This window comes from Pan paniscus, chromosome 10 (assembly GCF_029289425.2).
Source record: "Pan paniscus chromosome 10, NHGRI_mPanPan1-v2.0_pri, whole genome shotgun sequence".
Classification (NCBI taxonomy): Eukaryota; Metazoa; Chordata; class Mammalia; order Primates; family Hominidae; genus Pan; species Pan paniscus.
Genome location: NC_073259.2, coordinates 19,192,212 through 19,210,236, shown reverse-complemented (window position 1 = coordinate 19,210,236; position 18,025 = coordinate 19,192,212). Strand labels below are relative to the sequence as shown.

Sequence of the window (18,025 nt, the reverse complement as noted above, 5' to 3'; positions counted from 1 at the left end):
CATCGCTGGATGTTTGGTGGAAAAAACAAAAAACAAAAAACCAAACAAAAAAAAAAACTTTCTCAGAAAACTTCTTTCTGGATTTATCCTTTGGAAACAATGGCTTGTTAATCTGTGGCCAAACAAGCATGACTGATCCACATTTTAAACTCAGCCATGCCTAGTCTCTCACTCCATATGGAGCCGGGACAGAAGGGCAAAGAGCCCTTTGTTTCCCAGGGATCCCTTGAAGAGGCCCATGTGTACAAGCAAGATCACTGTATCTAGAACCAGTGCTTGTGTTATTTTCAGCAACATATGAGGTACTAGCACTCATAGCTTAATCAAATATAAAATGCCTTTTCTACCCTTCCGCTTCTCTGCTCCCTTTGGTATATGAACGTGATGTTCTGATCAAATGTGTTTGAAGAGATGGGAATGTTAATTTATTTGAGACAAATGTCAACATCTTTACTCTGAAAAATGCCGCTAGTACGTCAAGTGCCATCACTGGCTTGCACTTAACTCTGCTCTTTAGTAATAATCACAGTTCTTTTGTAGATGCTGTCCTTTCGGCTTAAGTTAAATAAGGTGATTTTGATGAGATAAGGCAATTTTGGATTTAGTATTTCATACCTAATAAGAAATGATGGCTGGGCGTGGTGGCTTATGCCTGTAATCTCAGCACTTTGGGAGGCCGAGGTGGGAGGATCACGAGGTCAGGAGATTGAGACCATCCTGGCTAACACGATGAAACCCCGTCTTTACTAAAAATACAAAAAATTAGCCGGTCGTGGTGGCGGGCGCCTGTAGTCCCAGCTACTCAGGAAGCTGAGGCAGGAGAATCACTTGAACCTGGGAGATGGAGGTTGCAGTGAGCCGAGATTGCACCACTGCACTCCAGCCTGGGTGACAGAGCTAGACTCCCTTCCAAAAAAAGAAAAAGATTCATCTTCCCTTTGGTTATTAGGTTTAGTTTTATGATGCCTGTCATTTTATTCTATAAATGCCCAGACCTATATTTGTGTTGACCACACTTGATTTTATTAAATTTAGTGTGATATTGATAACCCTACTACTTAACACTTAGTTTAATATGTACACACCTTTTCTCTATTCATTTCATTTTTTTCCAACCTTTCCTATTTTCCTGCCTTCTTCCCTTGTGTTTATTTAAAAGTACATTTATTCAGTCACAGAACCTGATTGTTGCTGAACTTGTCAGCTTGCTCTTTTATAGAAAGGCACCTCTTAATAAAAATACAAGTCAGTCCATCTGAGAGTAGGTTTGATTGCTTTTAGGAAAGGAATTTTACTTTAAGATGAAATGAAAGAGTCTTGTTAAGATTTTAGTGGTCCCGATACCTTACAAAGGGGCACAAACACATTCTCAAAGTGCTCTTACTATCCTCCAGGACCTTTGCTCCCTTACTTCTGTAATTCGTTTAGATATCTTAGTGATGGGGAATCTACCTGTTCCTTCTTCTCCTCTTATTACACTTCCTGTTGTTTTCTTCTGGCTATAAAGTTGTCTCTGTGACCTAGAATATCAAGAATCTTGTAGACATTCTCAAAGTGAATGAATACCTTTAGTTTGTTTCTCTACTGTGGTTTAAATTTGGCGATTAAAGCACATCCAAAGAGAGACTCAGTCAGGGAGGAAAATGGGGCCAAATTCAAGTAGAAAGGACAATTATCTTCTGAAAGAACAAATAATAAAAAGAATGCTGGCTTCTGCGGAAGTTGTTTAGTTATCCAGAGTGGCTCTTAAACTTGCCAGATCTGCTTGAATTTCTTTGAAAACTCAGAATGTTCTCCTTTGTGTGCAAGGGTTTAAAGAAAGAATGGGTCTGGCATTTAACAGGCAGGAAAGATCATGATTCTCTATCAATATGCTTCCATTGTGTGTTTCAGTCATGATAGTTTTGATTAATGGTGAGGCTGGAGAACATCGGAAATTTTCCCTATCTTGCAAGACACTGTTTGCAAAACTCTGACACTATTCAAAGCCATGCTAAAGAACTAACTCCAGCCTTAGTCACCAGAAAAAAATGATGGTGTGGTATCAGAATTTCTACTCATCAAAGGAGATGATCATTTAGGATTTGGTGAGTAGAGGAAAGTATTTCCCCTTATTTTGGGAGGAGAAAGAGATTTTTTGTCTCCCATGTTCTGCTTCTACTCTGTGCTAAATGTGGAAGGAGTGAAGATGGAGTACTCAGAACTTCTCAGGACAGCTGGGTAACCCTGGCCTCTTAGCCCATCATTTCTACATTTGCCTTCCTTAATCTGATGGAGAAAGTCTCAGGGAAAGCCTACCAGTTCCATAGTTTTTCAGACACAGATCCTCCTCAAGAACTGAATTTAGAAGAAAAGAAGGAGAATTTTCTTTATTAATGTAATAGGAAAGAGACTAGAGGGAAACCAGATTGATTTAATCTGAAACTATACTAGTGTCCTAACAGGATTATATTCCCTATGATATTATACAGTACAAAGATTTGAATAATGTGAAAGACTTTAAGATGCTGGAAAAATATAATCACAATTGGATAGCCAACAAAGATAGGTTAGATTTGAGAGCATCTGGTTGCAGCATCCATGACCCCATTTAAAAAAATTCAAATATTTACTGAGAGCACCCTATGGGCCAGACCTCAATTCCAGGTGCTGGGTTATAGCAATGAACAAACACATACCGATCCCTGCCCTCCTGGTGCTCACATTTAATTGGGAAGAGGCAGGTGAGTTCATAATAAACATGTCAAATAAGTAATCATGTAGTCCATCTGATGGTGAGAGATGCTACGGGAAAAAGAAAAAGCAAAGCTGGACAAGGGGATCAGATATGCCTATGAAAAGTGAGGACAGGCTTCAGCATTCCGTGTTATGGTCAGGATTGAGAGCACTTTGTTGGGAAGGCAAGATTTTAGCAAAGACGTGGAAGAGGTGCATGTGTGATACCTGGATAGCTGGAGAAAAATGTTTCAGGCAGGGGAAATAGCTACAGCAAAGGCCTGGTGCAAGAATGTGTGAGTGTGTTCAATACAGATCAGAGTGCATGGAGCAGAGTGAGGGCCTGGGACCCAAGGGCCAATATGGGATCCAAATCAAGGGTGCTGGCTGTTTCTTTGTAGTACATTGGGGAGTCTTTTAGGGCTTGGGGTATAGAATAACATCTTAAGTTTACAAAAGATCATCCTTCTTTGTTGAGCATTAGACTAGGGGGTTGAGACAGAGCCAGTGGTACCATTGAGCATGCTCTTGCAGGGATTGGATGAAGAACATCAAATGTTGCTGGTAGATAAGGAGGACTGCAAGTGGACATTGGCATTGTCAATATCAAAGTCACCTGCCTTTTACAAGAGGGGTTTCAGTGAAGTGGTGGTGTTGAAAGTCTAATTGGATTCAGTTTATGAGAATGGGAGAAGACGAATTAGGAGAACTGAGTATAGATGATGCTTTTAAGGAGTTTGCTACAAAGGGATGTAAATAAGTGACTGTAGCATTTTCTGCCACTCTGGCTGGCTACAACAGGGATCCCCTCACATTTTGTAAAAGCACAGTTTATGCATAACTTTTTAGGCATGCCTTATTTCTATGAGGTAGATATGTGCCATCAGCATAAAAATTTGAAACTAGCTGGGCGTGGTGGCTCATGCCTGTAATCGCAGCACTTTGGGAGGCTGAGGTGGGCGGGTCACCATGTCAGGAGATGGAGACCATCCTGGCCAACATGATGAAACCCCATCTCTACTAAAAATACAAAAAAAAATTAGCTGGGTGTGGTGGTGTGCATCTGTAGTCCCAGCTACTCGGGAGGCTGAGGCATGAGAATTGCTTGAACCTGAGAGGCAGAGGTTACAGTGAGCCAAGATCATGCCACTGCCCTCCAGCCTGGCAACAGAGTGAGACTTCGTCTCAAAAAAAAAAAAAAAAAAAAAAAGAACTAGATGAGATCATCAAATTCATTTCAGTTACTTTCCCACCCAGTACACAAAACGTCTACAATATTAATACAATGAACACTAGAAAAATGTTTCATGTGTCAGCTAGGGATCTAGAGATGAACAAGGTATAGTTTATCCTCTTGAGAAACATTTTTAGTCAGATAAGGCAAGTATGCATGTTTACTGTGTAAGTATGATGACGGAGGCATGTACAAGATGTGATAAAAGCAAAGGGGAGATAGAAGTAAGTTGACCAGGGAAAGTTAGAAAAGATAACATACATGAAAGACCTGACATTTGAATTGGGTCTTAAGGATAATCATAAAATTTTCCAGCCAATGTACTGGCAAAAATCCCTCTGTTAGATAATAATTCAGCTCTTGTTTGAATGCTTACAGTGACAGAGAGCTCACTACCTTAGGAGACCCATTCCATTTTAAGAACCTATAATTTTGGCAAATGCATTTCTTATATTGAGCCCAATAATGCCTTTTAATACTTCTGCTCATTGTTCCCAGTTCTCTTCTCCTCTGAATTTAATGAGCAAAGATTTGTCTTTCTACCAAATAAGTCATTTCAGTATTTGAAAATAGATATGTTCTCTTTGAAGCAATTTCTTTTTGGTGTTGAAAAGGGGGAAATGGGTAGAGTCAGGTTCCCAGGGAAGCAGACTCTGAGCCTGAGGTTAGTGTGCAGGGGGTTTATTAGGGGTTGCTTTTGAGATCAGCACCATGAGTGGGAAGGGAAGATTGGACAAGGCTGGACAGGAGAAGTGCAGGTGTGATGCAGTTTTCATGGAAGCTTCAGAAATCCTGTGGGGGAATTCTGAAGATAAACTGACCCATTGGAGTTGTCCAGAGTTAGGGCAAGAAGATTAGGTCTTTACACCTGTAACAGCCAGTCATTCAGTCCCATTTACCCCAGGAAAGAGATATGGCTTTGGGGAAGTGGGCTTTTTTAGCTGAGGCAGTCCCCAAGGGTGTTGAGTGGAAGCCCTATTGCCAGGGGCACTACCAGCCGCTGGGGCACTTAATCCTTTATTTGTGAAGTGGATCCATAAGGGATCTGGATGATGCAGAAGAGGCATCTTAGGTACTGCTAATATTTTAGGCAATTATTTTCTGAGGCAGATAATAAGATGAAAAAGCACCTCTTTTTTTTTATTCTTATTAGCAAATAAACACCACAAACATCAAAATGATGGGGACCCCACATTATGGTTCTAGACTGTTAGGGTCTAGTGTACAATTCTACCTTCCCTGTGCTGCTTATTCATCTCTGTTACGATGGCCCTTTATATAGGAATATGTTAAAGATGCTCTTGAGGTGAGTTGAAGAAGGACATTCAGGTAATAAATTTGACTGGGATTCTTCACTAGGAGGAGACTGCTCCAAGGACCCCTGCATGTCAACATTTTGTAATGACATTAGGAGATAAAAATGTAAGTGGGGAAGCATAGTGAGCTACAAACAGAATTATATCTCTGTCCTTCATCCTCGATAACTTGCGGTAATCACAGTGCATGCTGGGTGCCTGCAAAGATGGATGTGTGGCCACCAGTCCTTTCTACTCGATGCACTCATGAAGATTGCCGTTTTATTTGTGGCAATGGCCATAATTTGCAAAGCCTGTCACCATTTGCAACTTACAGCTAGACTAGAGCTTTACTGAAAAAGAGCTGTCCCATTCCTGATCACTGTACACCATATTGATGTGTCAACTAAATGAATAATAACTGGACTACTCATTATACCAGGAAACATTGGCCCAAGCTATTATTCTGTTTCTTGACTTCTGTTTGGCTTCATTAGCCTCCTTTGGGTGCCAGATAAAATGGTCATATAAAGCATCCTTATTTAATAAGGGCTTGGCAAAATAAAATGGTTGAGCTGGGCATCGATCGGGGCAGAGGAATCAGGAAAAGGATCAGATTGTGGAGGACAATAGAACTAGAAGGTACGGTAAGGATGTAGTTGGGGATGATGGAGCCATATCAATTTTTCTCATTTCTCACTCTCATTATGCATTGGCTTCCTTCACACAGTAGCTAGCAGTGTCTTTACAAGCTACTTGCAACTGGGGGAGAGAGAGTATTAAGAGAAGCCTAACAGAGGGGAGGGCCAAGTTGGTATTTAATAGATTGGTTTTCTTCTAAATTCAATCTAATTAACAAAGCCCATTTACTATGGACCCCCATGGCTTTTGTACCTCTTGCTATGTATTTCAGCCAGCTGTGGTTTCATAGCACATGAACTTTGCATCTATTCAAGAGCCTTCTTGTGATAAGATCTGTTCATTTATCACAGAATAGGTAGACCTGCTTTGTTTGCCACTGGGATCCCTTTCATCCCAAGCTTGTACATCTTAAAGCATATTGGAAAGTTTCTTCACTTTGCTATAACCACTGGGCTTGCGGAAGCTCATGTGATAATATTTCTCATTTCGGAATCCCCCAGTTTTTCTTTAGCTGGAAGCATGACAGGAAAAACAAATGGGTGTCTCTTTAAAGTGACAGCTATTCTAGGGGTGTCACCTTGCCACTGGCCTTCCTTTCCTGTCGTCGTCCTCTGTAGGCCACTGACAATTCTTGGAATAAAATTGTATTGCCCCAGATTCCCACTTGTCTCAGTCCTTTCAGGCTACTTATAAACTGAGTAACTTATAAAGAACAGAAATTTGGATGGGCGCAGTAGCTCACGCCTGTAATCCCAGCACTTTGGGAGGCTGAGGCAGGTGGATCATGAAGTTAGGAGTTGAAGACCAGGCTGGCCAAGATGATGAAACCCCTTCTCTACTAAAAATACAAAAATTAGCCTGGCATGGTGGTGGGCGCCTGTAATCCCAGCTACTCGGGAGGCTGAGGCAGAGAATTGCTTGAACCCGGGAGGTGGAGGTTGCAGTGAGCTGAGATTGTGCCACTGCACTCTAGCCTGGGTGACAGAGTGAGACTCTGGGGAAAAAAAAAAACCAGAAATTTATTTCTCACTTTTCTGGAGTCTGGGAAGTTCAAGATCAAGGTGCCAGTAGATTTGGTGCTTGGTGAGGGCTCATGCCCTGACTCATAGAGAGCATCTTCTTGCTCTGTCCTCACAGGGTGGAAGGAGCAAGGCAGCTCTCTGGGGCTTCTTTAATAAGGGCACTCATTTGATTTATGAGGGCCTCACTCATCTCTTGATACCATCAGATACCATCACCTTGGGAGTTAGGATTTCAACGTATGAATTTGAGGAGGATGCAAACATTCCGACCAAAGTCCCACTGTGTTATTTAACCTAACGACAAGGTCAGCTTTGCCTAAGAGTTGTATTCATGTAGTAGGAGAAGTCTAGGATCAGGGACTGGCCAGGGTTTGGAATAGATACACAGGATATAATTATTCTATTGTGAATTCATTCCCTTTTTTCTACTCACCCATTGTTGGTGACTCACCCTCCCTGCTTTTCTGAATTACATGATCCTATGAAGCTCCTCTTCAACTGTATCTTTAAGTCCAGAGAAGAGAGCGCTGGTGAGCACCATTTCACCCTTACCAGGAAAAATTACTCCTATATGACCAAACATCCAGGGTTTCATTCTGGGTAGCCTGTGGAAAATGTGAAAAGTTCAAGCTGTGAGAACAAACAGCCCAGGCAGAGCCAGGGGCTGGCAGCTCTCATTGCCGAATCAGGATTTTTGGATACCAGCTGGATATTTCCCAATCTGTATTTTTTTCAATAAGGGGTGCTGAAGAAATGCTCAGCAATTTCTCAGCTGCACAACAATATGTTCCTGAACTGAGAAACCACTATGTAATTTTGTTTAAAAGCCCAGGTCTCTTGTAACTGTACTTTGAAGCTCTCATTGGGGGATAAGAAGGAACTGCCCCTTAGAAAAGACACAGTTTTGTTAGCCTGGATTGCTATAAAATGGAGATGAGCCATGGGATAGAAGATAAGGGGCACAGAGCAAGAAAAGACATACCATTACCCAGGAGGAAATCAGGGGAAATAGGAGGACAAGACTGAGAAGGTGTTCATTTTGTGTTTTCGGACTCATCTAGCTAAAGGTAGAGAGAAAATGCAGGACTTGGTATCTCAGAACAGCAGGTGAAACACAGCTTAAAATGGGAGACATTTAAAATGGCTTCTCCCTGGAAAGGAAGGAGAAATCAGAAGACGCTCAAAATTGACAGGGGAGGGTGTGTGCAATGCCCGGGTCAAACCAAGACCTGTGGTGTCCTGTAGGTCAGAGAAAGCATATCTTCTATATGTCTGAAGTAAAGCTTAATCGGATATGAGTTCAAATGGCAATAATTTTAACTTGCAGCTTAGACATACTGTTTGAGCCTTATTCTGTTCTGCATATATTATTATCAGAGTAGAAGTTAGAGAGCAAACTAAATGTGATATTAATTTAACATTTATATGTTGATAGAACACATAGTGATCCAATTTCGTACTACATATACTTCTCCCTGATATCTGTATCTGAGTACCATTCACCTTCTGGACCACTGAGCTTATCTCACCTCCATAGATAGGTTTATGTGTAGATCAATGACATTTTTGGATTATGCACTCTGTGACTGAGTGATACACATTCACAAGCAAGAAATCCAAAAGCCTTGAAAAATGGAAAGTATGTATGTGTGTGTATGTCTGTGTGGGCATGTGCATTTGTGTTTGTATAGCTCATTTGACAACAAAACCTGACCTGAACTGACATGAGGCCGTTTAGAGCCTTTATTCTACACTATGTGACTCTTCATATGTTTTGCTTTAGAAATATTAACATATTTGATTTTAGGGAGCTTCCCTAGGCTCTGGCAGGAACCCCAAGGATTTCAGACAAGGCAAGTATAGACATAGGTTGATTTTCTGTAAAGTCTAGGAGACAATTTTAGGAAGAAAAGTATTACAAATATCTGCAATTTAAATATTTAAAAATATTTACTGTAAATACAAACTTGTAAAGGCATTATATAAAAATAAGTAATGAACACAAATCTTTGTACCCACTTGGTTCAAAATCTCCATTACCATCTTTGGTTTGATTTTTTTCTCTCTTCCTTTTTTTGTCCTGTTCTTTTTCTAGGATGAATCCTCCATGTTCTTCCAGTTTGGCCCATCAATTGAACAGCAAGCTTCCGTAATGCTCAACATCATGGAAGAATATGACTGGTACATCTTTTCTATCGTCACCACCTATTTCCCTGGCTACCAGGACTTTGTAAACAAGATCCGCAGCACCATTGAGAATAGCTTTGTGGGCTGGGAGCTAGAGGAGGTCCTCCTACTGGACATGTCCCTGGACGATGGAGATTCTAAGATCCAGAATCAGCTCAAGAAACTTCAAAGCCCCATCATTCTTCTTTACTGTACCAAGGAAGAAGCCACCTACATCTTTGAAGTGGCCAACTCAGTAGGGCTGACTGGCTATGGCTACACGTGGATCGTGCCCAGTCTGGTGGCAGGGGATACAGACACAGTGCCTGCGGAGTTCCCCACTGGGCTCATCTCTGTATCATATGATGAATGGGACTATGGCCTCCCCGCCAGAGTGAGAGATGGAATTGCCATAATCACCACTGCTGCTTCTGACATGCTGTCTGAGCACAGCTTCATCCCTGAGCCCAAAAGCAGTTGTTACAACACCCATGAGAAGAGAATCTACCAGTCCAATATGCTAAATAGGTGAGTGTGGAACAGAGGGCACGTTGATGGTGGAGATGAGAGGGGAGCTTCAAAGACTGGGGTTGGAAGTTCAGAAACTGCAGGAAGAACAGTTCAAGATGGTAGCAGGTTGAAGCCTGGCCTTGGGCATGGCAATTGGTCATGACTGGGGGAGTGTTTTGGATCCAACCTTGCCAAAACAACTTTCATTTATTGAGCACTTATTATGTGTTAGATGTTACTCTAAGGGTTTTGCATGTTTGGTTTCATTTGATCCTCAAAATAACTCTATAAGTCAGGTTTTAACAATTGTTTCTATTTTACAATACGAAAGAATAGGCTTGGAGGTGTAAATTATACAATGTCATGTTGCAAGTGAGTGGTCAGTTTGGAGTTGAACCTAGGCCTCTCTGATCTGTAAGTACTACTTGATCACAAAGAAAGATGCAGGAGACTTAGAAATAAGGGAGGACTAGTCCACTTACCTTTGGAATATTGCTGTATTGTAGTAAGATTGAAGAACAGGTTATGCGAATCTGTAGTCATATGAAGGATATTCTTTCTTTAAAGAAACAGGCTTGGTTTTTGTCTCTTCCTTCTCCAGCCTCTGCCTTTAAGGGTGAGGATGCTGCTATAGAGGTGGCTTTTATAGTTACTTTTAGTCTGGTTTGTTTAGCAAGCCCTCACCTTGCATAACCCAGCCATGACTGCAGTGCATCCTCCGTGGGGTATTAAATGACTCTGCGGGGTAGAAGATTCTATACTATACTTTCGTGGTTTTATTATTTGTATAAAACTTCTATGTAAGTACATTATAAAAATTCAAACTAAATAGAACATAAAGAAGTGTGTTTTAGAAATAAAAGTGATCTTAAATCCAACTAATTGGAGATAATCATTGTAGAAATAATTCGTGAACATCTTTCTAGATATCTCTCTATGCATGTACATTTATATGGACATAAATACACAATGTTACATATATGGAAATATAAGTATACTTGCTGTTCAATAGCTTGATTTCTTTCATTCAACAATGTTTTGGACATCCATTTGAAATTATTTTTAATTGTATTAAGATGTACAGAAAGGTATTCAGAAAAACTGAATGCATACTCAGGTACTCACTATCTACCTTAATAAATAAAATATTAAAAGGTGTACTTGGGATGTTAAAAAACATATAGTGGAGGTTGAGTGGGTAAATTCTAGCAGGGAGCTGGACTGCAGTCTGTAGAGTACAGCTTCAATTCAGGGTTGAAACTCAAACCAGGTTCACAGTAGTTATATCTGTGATCCAATCTTGATATTCTTCCACCATCAACTCTCTAGAGGTTCCTCTTTCCATCATCCCTAGGTATTGCCCCTTGCTTGGTACAGATTGTCTTGGTTTTTCTTCTACCTCTCTGGTTTCCTTCTATTCCAGTTCCATCTGGGGCTCCTTAGCACACTCCTGTTTTATGCATCCCTTAAATATGGGCACTTCTTGGGGTTCTAGACCCTCTTCCTTTCTCATCCATTCCCAAGGATACAATTAATGTCTGTATATTTTCCAAAGTGACATCTCTGGTTGCAACCTCTCCCTTGAGCTCTAAATTTGTATTCTTACCTGTGGCCAGATATGTTTCTTTGGATTCCATGGGCACTTCGAACTCACAGTATCCAAAGCTCAACTTCTATCTCTTCTCCCACTAGTCTCCCACCCTCTCCTAGCCAAATCTGCACTGCCTGTCAATGATGTATTCTATTACAAAGTTACCTAAAATAAAAATTTCCTAGATGCCCTTGGTTCCACATCCCTGACACCTCATAGTCAATAGTACTGTTTGCCCCGGATTTTAGTCTCCCCATACCTCTGGAATGCCGTTCTTGTTTTCATCTCTCCTACAACATCCCAGTCCATTTTTTCTCACGTGCATTACTACAGGGCTTCTTACATGATCTTCCTCCTCCAAGTTCTGCTGCTTTTCAATTTACATTGCAGCCAGGGTGATCAAAATTAAAAATGTGATTTCATCATTCTCTTGCTTAATACCTTTCAGAGGCTTTTCATTGCTCCTTTAATGAGGTCCATTCTCCTTAATATGGTTTATAAAGACTTCAGCCTCATGGGCCCTGCCTATCTTTCCAAAATTCTCTCATGCTTTTCTCTGCCTTGCACGCTACCTTCCTGCAACACTGAACTTAGTTCTTCAGAAACACCATGCTCTCTCTTGCTTCCAGCTCTTTCCTCTCTCTGTCTTAAACTTACTCTCCAGCGTGCCCCTTCCCACCAAACACAGGTGCTGATGTTCCCTTACCTGCCTCATGCTCTTCATTTGTCAGATTCCTCAGGCTTCAGTCTTGGCATTACTTCTGCTGGGAAGTCTTTCCTGAGCTTCAGAATAAGATTACTGTATTATATGCCTTCACTACATCTTGTACTTTTCAGATAAAGCCACTCTTCAAACTGTGGCAATTGCATGCTGTATTATCTCCCTTCCCTGTGAGCTCTGTGAGAGTAGTGACCTTCCCATAGCACTCATTTCTCTGACCCCATTTCCTGCACAGTGCATGGCACACGGAAGTGAATGATGCCCTCCAAGACTCAGTGCACACCTGCTCTGCAGAAGCCTTCCCGTTCTGCTCTGTTCTTGCAAGATAATAAAGATTCCCTTGAAAAATGTACTGTTGATTCAGTTCTGTAGCTTTGGTTTTCCTCCCACTGCTTTTCATGTTAAATTCAAATCTGATTCAGATTATTTTCCCAAATGTTTGCTAATTAAAACCAAAGCTAACAGTGAAGGACTACTGAGACTAAAACATCTGCCCAACAACACGAAGAAATCAAGTGAATGTTACCTTAAAGCTCATAAATATGGCCCAGGACTGCCTACTTTTAACTTAAAACTTCTGCTGGGTAAACAATGATCTGCAGATATTATTATTTCCTGCTTGGCTTATGTTACATTACAATGTAAATGTCATCTCTGAAGCCTGGTTTCTAACCACATATCTCTGAAATCGCAATTGGTTTTAACCTTTGTTGCCATCCCTCTGAGGCCTGAGATGCTCCCGTGTGGCCACCCAGGAAGGTGGCCCTACTCAGTCCTAGAGGCCCACATCCGTCTTTTCCAGTGTAGCAGTCCTACAGGGAATAAGGATTATTATTCATCAATTCCTCAGGCACCAGTGTAGAGCAGAGAGACTGAGAGAGAGAGGGAGTCCAGCTTCACTTGATTTCCCAAATGTACAGCTTAAGAAGTGTCTTCAGATTTACCTACCTACTTCTCCACTAAAGCATTTCCTCTGCAAACTGCCCCAGTTCCCTGCCTTTACTTGGGTTCTGCACCTGCCTGCCCGCTGGACATCTCTTGGATGTCTCCCTTGTCCATACACCTCCATTCTTCCCTTATCTCCATTGTCTTTCTCTTCCTTCCTCTCCATCCAAATACATCTTCTTCTGGTTCTTGAATGTAATCCCTGCCTGTCTTGAGAATATTTTAGTATAGTTTCCTATCAGGATCCAGAAAGGATTGGTGTTGACTAACAGGGTTTATAGAGTTAGCCCCAAGTCTGCAGTTTTATCACCAGGCACAGCACGCTCAAAAGCAGCAGTGGAATCAATTAGGCACATTCAGTTCAAGCTCCTCCTACTTACCCTGCTCTGAAATCAGACTCTCCACCCCTTCAGAGCTCTGGTCTCACTAGGGTCACTCTTTTAAATAACAAACCAAGCAGCCACACCATTTAGCCACAGCAGGAAATCTTTGCAAATAAAATTGCTGCAAATGGCTGGTTGTTTTATAAGGATGACTTTTCCTTCGGCCTGCTATTCTCCTCTCAGCAACTGCAGTAGGGAGGAAGGCTCTCTGGGAGATTTCTGGGAGTGGCCCAGCCCCAGCATGACACTAGGGATGTAGGGTTAGGAAAGTGGCTTCTCCTCTCACCTTCTGAAAAGACAATAGCATTCATAGGCCCCTTTCCCTGCTAGAAGCATTGTAGGGGGAGGTACAGGTCTCATGCACACCTATCCGGATTACAGCTTTCTTTCCACGTGGGGAAAGTTCCTAAGTCTACACTTAGGGGATGGAGAGAAGAGGTTATATGATATACCTGAATCCCAAAGAGAGACATGTATTTGAAGTGATTCACTTGTTAGTTACCAGAGGAAGAATATATTTTTATGGCATAAAATCCTTCTCAGGGAGGATCCTTAAATGCACTATTTCAATTCACTATCAAATGAACATTACTTATCAGGTGTTAATCCAAATTCCTCACCGATAACTTCTTAACTCCTTGAAGCCTGGCCTGTTATAGACTTAGTGATTATCTCCAGATAGATTCCGGGTTGCCTGGAGGAGGCATTTTGCCAGGGTTGCAAGAAAAATACTTAAGCCAAGTTAAATTTGAATTTCAGATAAACAATGAATAATTTTGTTAGCACAAGTCAATACTAAATATTGCATGGGACATATTTATACCAAATGAATATTTGTTATTTATCTGAAATTCAGATTTCATGGAGCTCTTGTAGTTTTATTTGCTAAATCTGGCAACCCTACTTTGAATACATATAAAAATTAATTTTCTGTTGGAACTTCATAGCATTCATTTGTGCCTTAGTAATAAATATAGTACAATGCCCTATACTGTAGCCGAAGACATGCTAAGAGAGTTTTATTCCAACTGATAACTTTATTTGATTGAAAGAGCTGGAGAATTTCTTATGCTATATATTCTCTAAGGGAAGAATTTTCTTGGTTCCTGAGAAAAGTCTAAAAACCTTTTGGTACCAGATGATCTGAAAATGTTTAGAAAATGATTAGGTAAGTTTTCCAAACCCATCTTCATTCCCCTTAGCTGGGAAGAAATTGTGAGTTATTAGGAGGCACCCGTCTACATTTTTCATTTGTCATTTCTCCAAGGAGCAGTTAGTGGTTATTTTCCTTCTCCATGTACTCTGTAATCTCTGATGGTCTGTTTCTGTCACTCACGTGATGGTACACCTGCCACATACCTCTGTGCTCTCTTTCTGTCCTGAGAGCCCGCTGCTTCTCTTCATACAGAGCTACTTTTGGAACTTGTAGAAAGAACGGATGCTATTTGAGATAGATGGATCTTAATATAGCAAACCTCTTATGAATCTTGCCTAATTACTTTTCCCCAGTGTCTTTAGTTTTTCTACTCAACATTTGTTTCCTCCTTCCCTAAATTCTTCTTTCTCAGTGAAAGTTGCCATCTTAAAAGGCTGGGTCGTCCTGGCCCAGCCTTTGAGGGATCGGGAAGAGTGACTTTGAATAACTGATGTGAAAAAAAGTACTTTGTTAGGTTCTTAATGAAAGAGCTGTGATAAGCTCAATCTTCCTACAACCTTGAGGCAAATTCCCCATCTTTGGAACCAATGTATGAGCCAGATTGTTCTCATGGGATCCTCATTTGACTCTTGGCCTGGAAAGTGCTGAAAGGTTAAAAAAAAATGAGGAATTGAGTCAATTAGTTTTTAGGCATTATGGGCAAGAGCTGCTTGGTCATTACCCATCTTTTATTTGTTATTAAATGTTCGATGAGTGCCAGCACAGGCAGATTTATGGTAAGGCAAACACATGTTATAGGTTCACTTCACATAATCTAATTTACAGTGAAACAACCAAAAGGTTACATGAATGCATAGTAATAAGCGGTATAGCTGGCACAGTGGCTTTTCATCTTATTAAAGAAGTGTGCCAGAGTCTAAGGAAAGCTACATTTTTATGTATATGCACAAAAATGCACATTTTAATGCAAAATGTTTAGTAAAATGACACACACCTGTACATAGAGGGAGGGAATGACTTTATCTGCTCAGTAGTGTAAAAGGATATATAAGTTGGGAAAGATAATTGAAGAACCTAATAACTATCCTAAAAGATACATTCAATGCTTATTGTAGTTCAGGCATAACAACGCATGTGTTAGCTGTGTACGGAACAATCATTGAATGGGAGGACGATTCAAACTCTTCTGTTTTCCTCTAGTCTTTCACATTCCTCATATCGGACATATAGATGGTCATTTCAGTAAATGATTGTTGCTTCTTCTCCCTGAAGTCAAACTTGTGAAAGGCATTTTCAAGCATTTTTAACACTGAGACCCCCTACAGTATTCTTTCCTTAATCACTAATTCCGCGGCTGACTTCTAAGATTTAAAACTCACCCGTAATATAGGTGGTGTTTTTCTTCTTTGTCTCTTTTTTGTTATTCTTCCTCTTCCCCTTCCCCCCCCTTTTATTTTTCTCTTCGCCTTCCTCCTTTTTGCATTTCGATAAAGTCCAAAATGGATTCCTATAGTCCATTCTGCATTGCTCTAAAGGAATACTAAAGGCTGGATAATTTATAAAGAAGTTTATTTGGCTCACAGTTTTGCAGGCTGTACAAGAGGCACAGTGCCAGCATCTGCTTCTGGTCAGGGCCTCAGGAAACTTCCACTCATGGTGGAAGGTGGAGGGGGGCCGGCATGTCACATGGTGAGAGAGAAAGCAGGAGAGTGAGGGGAGGAAGTGCCAGTCTCTTCAAATAACCAGCTCTCACATGAATTAATAGAGTGAGAACTCACTCATGACCATGGGCAGGGCATTAAGCCATTCATGAGAGATCCACGTCTGTGACACAAACACCTCCCACTGGCTCAATCTCCAGCATTGGGGTCTCATTTCAACATGGGATTTGGGGGGGACAAACATCCAAACTGTATCACTCCTTTAAAAAATTAGTGTGATTTAGAGGAGAGGGCAGGGGATACAGAGGGTGAGTGAGTGGGGAAAGAGTTACATTTAACTGAGGACAGTGAGTGGGGTGGAGAATGCACATCTGTGCAGGGGAAGAAGATACAGATGGAATATGGTCTATGGGAAGGAATAGGATGGTCTTGAAGGCAGAAGCAAACCCGAGAAGGGTAATGGCTCTCAGTGGAGAAAGCAGACAAGCCTCATTCTGAAAACAGATTCTGCCTCAGAAAGGACGTGGGTTGGTGACAATGGCATGGGTTAAAAAGCGGGTCATAGGTATATATTTAAATCAGCCCCAGTTGTCAGCCAGGCTGCGAAAGTTATGAACTCCATCGTTAGTTGCCTTTTTGAGTACTTACTGCATCCCCAGCGCTGTGCAGTTACCTAATTTGATCCCTGCAAAAATCCTGATGCAAATGTCCTCGAGAGACATTCCCTGATTACTCTGTTTAAAAGGGCAACTTGTATTCCCCACCCTCCCAAGCACTCTCTGTCCCTTTCTCCTGCTTTATTTTTTGACATAGCACATATCTGATATACTGTATAAATTATATTTTAAAATACTTTGTTGTCTCCCTCCTCCCAGTAGAATTCATGCTCAATGAGAGCAAGGTATTTTTTTTAACCTTTGTATTCTCAGCACAGTGCCTGATAAGTAGGCAATTGATAAATATTTATCAGATTAAAAAGCAGGAATGAAAAGACAGGAATCTTTATTCTCATTTTATATGTTTTTAAGGAACCCGAGGCCCAGGGATCCCCAGCTCAGGCTGTGTGATGCCAGACTGACCTGATCTGCCTTAGGGGTCCTGGATTTCAGCCCCTCACTGTGCAGCACATTAAGGAAGCTTTAAAGAAAACTCAGCTTTCCTTAGCATCAAAGCATTAGAGCTGGAAGAGTCTTTAGTGCTCATCTAATCCAACGCTTTCAATGCATGTCTTCTTAATGAATAGATGGTAGGATGGAATTTACATATGTGAAAACAGTCTCAGAGCGGTCACTCCTCTGTTGGAGGCTGGGCAGGCACAGAAGCCAGGTGTCCTGATGGCAGGAGCGGTGCTCTTTGCTAGAGCATGCTGCCTCTCCACTGCTTGGCCATGTCCTCAGAAGGGCTGGCAGGCAGCCAGGACTTTGCTGTTAACCTTTGCCCTGGCCTGCCAACGTCCCCAAGGCTCTTGCTCCCTTGGTTCTTACCTAGACAAGGATGCAAATTCACAGTTAATGGGAATTGAAGCTGGTATTATTTAGGAATTGAGTGGGAGTCATTTCTCCATCTGCTCTCTCTTCCCACCAAAGGATAAAGGCTGCCTGGGTGGGGGTAAGGATGGGAATGAGTTGCCAGAAAGCTGGAGTGCTGTCATTTCTGGTTACAGACGTGGACTGGAAGCCTGAGTGAGGGCTGGACCACAGCTGTGCAAGGTCAGCTTAACTAACATGAGCTTCCCGAGAGCAGAGATGGTTGTGTGGCTTTTATATCGACATGAGATCTTGCACAATTTAAATAGATAATGGTTTGAGTCTTTCTCTTTGTTTCCTCTCAAATGGTGCTGTCAGGGATGCATAGGTGGTCATGTCCTGGAGAAAATTCTCCAGGATCTGATGTGGCCGATAAGGATTTGGAAGAAGCAGGGCATTTAGGATGACTACTGAGGGATCTGAACAGCACTGTAGATAGGGCACGGGAGAAGCCAAGG

General features: G+C 41.5%; 1 protein-coding gene across 2 annotated transcripts in view; it reads left to right on the top strand.

The window, feature by feature from the left end:
• The window catches only part of GRIN2B (glutamate ionotropic receptor NMDA type subunit 2B), a 439,516-nt gene that overhangs the window by 222,078 nt on the left and 199,413 nt on the right, over nucleotides 1-18,025 (top strand). For both annotated transcript variants that reach the window (XM_034935408.4, XM_008969550.5), the window contains one exon: nucleotides 9,004-9,602. In XM_034935408.4, coding sequence (XP_034791299.1) covers nucleotides 9,004-9,602 — 599 coding nt within the window. The remainder of the gene's footprint in view (nucleotides 1-9,003; nucleotides 9,603-18,025) is intronic.